General features: G+C 34.5%; 1 protein-coding gene across 1 annotated transcript; it reads left to right on the top strand.

Moving 5' to 3' along the window:
* Positions 1 to 989: 989 nt before the first annotated feature.
* On the top strand, positions 990 to 3909 carry PANK1 (pantothenate kinase 1). Its single transcript, XM_079016985.1, has 9 exons — positions 990 to 1312; positions 1760 to 1962; positions 2066 to 2182; positions 2270 to 2389; positions 2474 to 2568; positions 2652 to 2745; positions 2857 to 2988; positions 3098 to 3210; positions 3485 to 3909. The coding sequence occupies exons 1-9, from the start codon at positions 1231 to 1233 to the stop codon at positions 3651 to 3653; spliced, it is 1125 nt and encodes a 374-aa protein (XP_078873111.1). The 5' UTR covers positions 990 to 1230; the 3' UTR covers positions 3654 to 3909.
* The last annotated feature ends 4030 nt before the right edge of the window (positions 3910 to 7939 follow it).

Raw genomic sequence — 7939 nt, 5'->3', positions numbered from 1 at the left:
TTGTAATTACATGATGTCATTGCCTTGTTTGTAGGGTTATGTGAATGTCTGGGATCGTAAATCTTCATCACAAATTTGCAAAAATAATGGAGACCATCTCGTGCAATCCTAGCGGACATCCTAAAACCTTCGTCCAATGCATCAACATGGATTTCATATGTTATTTGACAAAGTGCGGCTACATATTTTTGTAGTGGAGTGAAACCAAGCATACCTCTAGCATCAAAATGTTTTTGGAAATAACGACACTCCTTCGTCAAATCTTCGACTATATGTTCATATAAAGGTTTGAACATTCTGAACCACCTTTGAAAATAGTAGCATTAAAAAACCACATACTCGTCAAAGTAGTATTGCATAAAAGTTGGTGGGCAGTTCACGATCTCTCTAAATATATTTGTGATCTCTAATGCGAGCTTTTGGCTTTGTCATTGCATAAAGTGTTGTACGTTTGCTGCAATATTTTACCAACCCCGACAACAACTTCAATCATAACTTGAAATTCTTATGAAGATGAAAATTAATACATTTTCAAGTGATTGTGAGAGAAATGGAGGTATTGATGTGGTTTAAAATGACAAGGGTTAGGAGTATTTATCGAATATAAATTACAAAAAAAAAAAAACAATTAAAAAATAAGTAAATACAACTAGACGTTTGGAAAAGAGAAGGTAGAATAATGAGGAGAGAGACTCGACAATTCTTAGCCGAGCTCAACACTATCGCATGTCGAACCGTAGACCCGCAGCGATATGAACAACAATCAACATGACGAATCGTATAACACCCACACCTGATAGCCTTACCACACTCATACTCCCACCCAAGAGCCTTACAAGCCCTTATCAGAATTTCACAAACAACAATATCAAATATGGTGATTTCTTATCATCCGATTTAAATAAACCCCTCAACATCCAATATTTGAAAGTCAAACGAGGAATTCAAAAAAGTCAAAATTGGGATGCCATTTTCGAGTCTCGACATGTTAAACATGGTTCTCACTCGCGACTGCCTTGAACAAATCGATAAGATGTTCAACTTGTCGTCTGTGTTTCTCTCTCATCAGTAGTCATTCCTCTTTGTACTACCAATAATTGTTCTATAAGACATCAACAAATGTTATTATATATGTGTTATGATTGAACCCATGATCGACCACTCCACCTAATTATCCCCAAACCCCTAATTTTTTACCCTGTGTTTGTGTGTGTTTTGGGAGCGACAACGATGGAGGGCGATAGAATTGAGGAAGCGACATTGGCGAATTCACCAGTAGATGAAATTTCGCATTTGGCTCTTGATATAGGAGGTAACCAGTTCTCTCGATTTTCAATTCACTTGAATGATTCTATTCGATCATTTCTTTTCTTTTTTCTTCGAATTTTTGGTATCCGATTCAACCAATTCTCCCGCTGATCAGTACTGTAACTCGATTGCTGTTTACCACGCACATAACATAACAGAAGTAACTAATTACTGTATAATCAAGTACGTTATTTACACTTAGTAACCAAATTTGATTACAAAACTTTTGGAAGAAGATCATCATCATAAATTTTGGTAACAATCGCCAACGGTCGGTAAATTTAGGCCGCGATCTTTTCAGAAATGGAATTTTTATTTGAGACAAGTCGAAATTGGAAGTGTCGCAACTTTCAAGCAAACAAATTACTGATTATCTTTAATGGCAACCAATTCTATTGCTGAATTATTTGAAATACCAACTAATTTATTCACCAAATCTTGCTCTTACCAGGTTCCCTCATAAAGATGGTGTATTTCTCAACCGAAAAAGATAAACCACAGAAAGATGGACGTTTTCTTAATGGAAGGCTTTACTTTTTAAAATTTGAAACAAGCAAAATCAACGAATGTTTGGATTTCATATCATCAAAGCAGCTACGATGTAGAGGTATTCAACATTGTGGGTTTCCAGCAAGCGACAAGAATATTATTAAGGTGGAAACCATTGATATTTTATCAAAAAGGAGATTTGTATATGTGTATGTATGTATATAAGCTATTAGCTGATACTTTTTTATATATTTATATCATGATGAAGGCAACAGGTGGAGGAGCATTTAAATTTGCAGATCTTTTTAAAGAAAAGCTTGATATTAGTCTTGATAAGGTAGAAGAAATGAGCAGCCTTGTATCAGGAGCAAATTTTCTTTTAAAGGTGAAAAGATATGACATATATATTTTTATGATTCATTTTCTTAAATATTTGTTGTTAAATATTGATTTTAAAGTTTTTTCTGAATAGGCAGTGCCATCTGAAGCTTTCACATACGTGAATGGGCAAAGAAATTATGTGAAAATTGATCACAATGATTTATATCCATATCTTCTTGTTAATATTGGATCTGGTGTAAGCATGATAAAGGTAAAATCGTTATTAATTCTTTTTTACCCTTTTTTACAATTTATTTTTTTTATTTACTGAAACTAAATAATTATGAGATTTTAGGTTGATGGAGATGGAAAATATGAAAGAGTAAGTGGAACGAGTGTTGGTGGAGGGACATTTTGGGGATTGGGAAAGCTTTTAACAAAGTGCAAGAGGTTTGTTGAAAATATTTTTAGAAATTTCTGATTTAAATCAACATTTTTTTTTTTACAATTTCAAATGTTTTTTTTTGCCACAGTTTTGATGATTTGCTTGAGATGAGTCATCAGGGAAACAATAGAGTAATTGATATGCTTGTTGGAGATATTTATGGTGGAATGGATTACCTAAAGGTTACCTATCTTGATTATTTATTTCTTTTGAAAAAAAAGTTGTATGGTTTAATTAAATTTGTAAAGTTTATTATCTAAAAAACTAAAAAAATTGTTAAAATTTGGGAATAGATTGGTCTTTCATCAACAGCAATTGCATCTAGCTTTGGGAAAGCAATTTCAGAGAACAAAGAGCTTGAAGAATACAAACCTGAAGATGTTGCAAGGTCTCTTTTAAGAATGATCTCCAACAATATAGGACAGGTGGGCCCACATGTTTTTTTTTTTTTTTTTTTTTTTTTTTTTTTTTTTTTTTGCTAATGTTAATTTTGATGTGTTTTTTATTTTTATTTATATTTTCTGCTCTTTTCAGATTGCATATTTAAATGCACTTCGATTTGGTCTCAAGAAAATATTTTTTGGAGGATTTTTCATTCGTGGTCATGCATACACCATGGACACAATATCTGTGGCAGTTGATTTCTGGTAATTATTTCTTCACCCATAATAACAAATAGCAACCTACTTTACCTTATTATTATTTTTTTTAACATTTTATTTTTTACTCATAATAGCAAATATATTTTCATTTCTTTACCCATAATAGCAAACTTGTAAAATGTACTTTTATCTTTTTTTTCATAGTAGCAATGTACTTATAATTTTGTAACCGTAGTAGCAATATGGAACATGAAACTTGTAAATGAAAATGACATAAATGCCCTTGTCATTGAGTGTAACAAATGTTGGACTCTTTTAGGTCGAAAGGGGAGGCAAAAGCAATGTTTCTAAGACACGAGGGGTTCCTAGGGGCAGTGGGGGCATTTATGAATTATAAACTTGTTGAAGAATTCCCAAATAGCAACTCCCTTGTTGGTGACTTGACTGATAATGGAATTATAGAGTGTCGTGTACACGTCAGCAGTTGAACTGTTTTTAACATTGATAATCATCCATTGTTGTTTATTATTAATATTATAATGTTATATTTAACAAATGTAATAGTGGGTCCCATTACAAATTGAAAAGAATGTAGAGGAGAGAGAGAGAAAGAGAAAGGAAAAGAGAGGTGATGCATTTATGTTATTGTACTTTTGTCATTTATACTTTACTTCGATCAACAGAAGTTGATGTACATTTATGCATTGGGGAAATTTACAACCACAACATTGACATGGTTTTGTAGGTCTTTTAAGTCGGAAAAAGAAAAACAGATTTTATTTTATCAAACTTATATAATTTTCTTGGTCAAATTGAAAGGAAATAGCAAGGTACTTTTTTTTTTATCAATACAAAATCTATTTTTTTTAACACAAATAGAAATATGTTCAAGAGTTTATTTATTTATTTATTTTTTACCACAATGACAATGTATTTATATATTGTCTAAACTGATAATAGGTGTAGTAGTCTTATACTTCAAAAATAAAATATATTGCTTTTTATAAGGCTAAGAGGACTGGCACGACAAGGCACCTGAGTATGCTGAGTTGGCCTGAGTGTACACTGTGTCTTTGAGGTTGGCATGCCAAGCCTACAAGGTAGGGGTGAGCAAAACTAAACCCGGAAACTGAAAAACCGACAAAAATGAAAATGAAAACTCAAAACAGTAATAGAAACCGACAATTTGGTTTGGTTAAAAAAAAACCGAAATATTGGGTCGGTTTCAGTTTTATAAAATGTTCAATCACTTCAATGATCTTTTTATTCGTTCCAATGATACTTAGATTATCAACATAGACAACTATGATCACATACCCAAATGTTGTTTTCTTAATAAATACCAAAGTTCTAAATAACGTGAGATGTAGGCTTGACGACAAGGTCAAAGTTAAGTCATGAAAAGCTTTGACGAGTCATGTCGTTTTTCAAGGCGTGACTATTGTATATACATTACAAAAGATAAATTATATAATTATTGAATTTTATCAAATATATCAAGTTTTTAGAAGTGTTATATTAATATTTAATATAAAAAAGTTAACAAAAACTCATTTATTTTAGGTCCGATCAGAAAAAAAAAAATAAACCAAAAAGAAAAAAAATAAAAACCAAGGTTTTGAAAAAAACTTGTGTCATAACGCGATAAGACACGTCTTGACATATTATTTGGACATCACGCTTAACAAACCCATATTTGACGTTTTCGTAACGGCTATATCACGCCTCATGCCATGGCATGCCTTGAGGCGCACCACAACACACTTTTTAAAACCATGATAAATACGCATGAGCAAATAGTGTTATTTTATAACCTTTACTTGTCAAATAATCAATTAAACGATTGTACCACATGCATCCAGATTGCTTTAACCCATACAAAGATCTTTGTAATTTTATAGAATACATTTATTTGGATTTTGCACTTAATGTTTCGTACATTTTAAATCATTCAGGAATTTTCATATAGATATCACTATACAGTGATCCATACAAGTATGTTGTAACATCCATAAGACGTATCTCAAAATTTTCTGATGTCACACCCCCAAACCGAAGCAGCGGAAATGTTCGGGGGTGGAGGACGTCATGCGTAGTATCACAACAATTGAATAATAGCAATCAAAGCAACAACAACCATTGTATTAATAATAATATGTTTACATTGCATATGGATTATACTTGATTGACCCCAAAAGTAAATGACAAGTAAACACTCAAAGCTACTATGCTCCATCTTCTTGAACCCGGTGCATGTACCTGTCTACTAGTGTCCTGAGAATACAAGTAGGTTTTGAAAGAGTATTAGCATAAAGTTGGTGAGTTCATAAGCGTTATGTTTTAAAAAACTATTATTTGTTCTTTTGAAAAGTACGTTATGTTTCTCCTGAAAACCTTATATTTCCTAATGTAATGAACGTTAAGTAAAAATGATTCTTTGATGTCTGTTGAAAGTGTTCCTCAAGAAAATCCAATATTTTCTTATGTAAAGTATGATTAACCCATTCCTTCCATGACTTCTTAGTTCATACTAGTTATGTATAAACCAATATCGGATAAACAGTTAATTGTGTGGATCTGCCCTAACCCATAACCAAACAAGGAACAGGGAATGAGGCGGAAACCACACATTCCACAGTCTATCAGGTATTCTTCATACGTAACCTGGATGCATAAACTAAGCAGTCAAGGAATTACTATTGAATGTTCGTTAGTTGAATAATGAACCAACGATTTGTAAAATACCGATGTTTACCCTGGAAAATCCTATATTTTCCTTAAGTGTACGTTATTTGAATTATCTGTTCCGAATCGTGGTGTACCAGTGTCTACCATACTTATGTTGTTTAAGCATTGTTCTGTTTGAAAACCTTTGTATGAAAACCATTATATAGTAGTCTTATTACATAATTAAAACTAGATGATAACGTGTTACTAGGTATCCTGAAAGTATTGTTAATACCCTCCTTTGATCACTTAGTACACTCGAGTTATAGAAATCTAGATCGAACAAACAGTCGATTGAGTGATTCTGCCCTAAGCCCACAACCAAACAAGGGACATGAAATGAGGCGAAAATCACACATCCCACTATAAGTCGGATGTTATTTTCATATTACCCTAGTGTACATACTAAGTAATCACATAGTTACTAACCCTATGAAAACCCATTTTGTTATTTTCATGAATCTCTATAAAATAATATCCTTTATTTTATAATTCATAAGTTTGTTCGTTTGTTCTGAAAACTGTGTTTGCAAAGTTTGTACCTTATCATGTTTATAAAACTGTCCGCAAACTATGTTCATCATGCTTAGTAAGTTCTATGTCCGTTGTATACCAATGATAGGAATACATAATAAACCAATTTATATTTTAAAACACAAGATTTACTTGTGCTTTTACTTGTATTCCCCCCTGAAAACATAAAAAAAACTCAGAAAATATAGGGGGTATGAACTTACCTTGAGTGAATGGTTTGAACGAAAGATCGGTATGAGATGTTGAGTGCCTAGTGAAGCCTTGAACACAATTAGATCCTATTTAACATGTAATAACACATATAGGAGTAAAAATTAGGGTATTTCACGACTAGACATAACGGGAAACCAATCTAGGGACTTGGAAATACTGGAACTAAGTGTCGGAACCATATGCGATCGAATGAGGGAGGTGTACGACCACCCTTTGGGTGTGTATGGCCATGGGTGTACAGCCCATGAGTGTACGACCCATGAGTGTACGACCGTACACTCATGATGAGGAGTGTTTTTGAGGTGTTTCCAAGGTTCTATAGGTAGCCAATGAGTGTTCTAGGTCCCACACTTAGTGGTTTTGCAACTTTAAGGCAAAATATGAACATCAAAGTGGGTGTACGGCTCAACGGGTGTATGTGCGGCCATACAGAGGGGTGTGCGGCCGTATAGAGGGGTGTGCAGCCGTACACTCTTCATCTATGCCCAAAATGTCGATTTTCAAGAGAATCAAGCCTAGGGTCGTGTCCAACTAGAAAATAGGGGGCCAAATTCTCACTTTGAAGGGCCTTTAAGGTGTGTATGGCCGACCTTATGAAGGTGTGCAGCCGTACACCTTCAAAGGATGAAGAACAAGGTCTAAAACATGAAGAATCAAGGGGGTCTTTCCAGTATAACGAGCTAGGGGATGAATCACTTACGTTTTTGATGCCCTTGGAGGTTTCTTGGATGAAGATTCTAGAGAGAGAAAGTAGTAGAGTGCAGCTAAAGGAAGAAAAGAATGAAAGAGAGGGGGTCTCCTCATATTTATAGGGGCGGGTGACCCACCACCCCGGGTGTGCGGTTGAGGGGTGGGTGTGCGGCCGCACACCCATGTGTATGGCCGTACACTCCTCCCAAGAGGGTGTATGGTCCGATTTTGCTACTTTACGACTTTACAGTTCATCCCTAATCTCAAACTTGGTTGTACTCCAGCTTAGAACACTTAAACGAACCCTTAAACAATGTTAAAAGGTGATGGAGTCGAGTTTAACCTTGATAGCAGTTCCGGGTTGTCACATCATCCCCATGTTAGAGGGAATTTCGTCTTGAAATTCAAGCATAGAATACAAATAGCGGACTCGGAAAAGATGAGGATGATTCTCCCAAGAAGTGTCAGCTCTCGACTAGCTCTATGTATTCTTCGTCCATAAGTTCATGATAGGACTCATACCTGGTCCATCTATTATTGTCTCATGTACACAAGTCGTATATAGTTAAGGTTGATAGGACGGTCGGATGGGTGACTCTGCCCCGGGTCC

This window comes from Lactuca serriola, chromosome 8 (genome assembly GCF_051521515.1).
Source record: "Lactuca serriola cultivar US96UC23 chromosome 8, Lser_US96UC23_V15, whole genome shotgun sequence".
Classification (NCBI taxonomy): Eukaryota; Viridiplantae; Streptophyta; class Magnoliopsida; order Asterales; family Asteraceae; genus Lactuca; species Lactuca serriola.
The sequence above is the reverse complement of the archived record's forward strand: the minus strand, read 5'-3'. Positions and strand labels throughout refer to the sequence as shown.

What these genes read in the sequence shown, in the direction of transcription:
- PANK1 (XM_079016985.1), top strand. Translation starts at nt 1,231, where the DNA reads ATGGAGGGCGATAGAATTGAGGAAGCGACATTGGCGAATTCACCAGTA. An exon ending in GCGACAAGAATATTATTAAG is followed by an intron (nt 1,963 to 2,065) that starts GTGGAAACCATT and finishes ATCATGATGAAG; the next exon opens with GCAACAGGTGGAGGAGCATT. An exon ending in GAGCAAATTTTCTTTTAAAG is followed by an intron (nt 2,183 to 2,269) that starts GTGAAAAGATAT and finishes TTTTCTGAATAG; the next exon opens with GCAGTGCCATCTGAAGCTTT.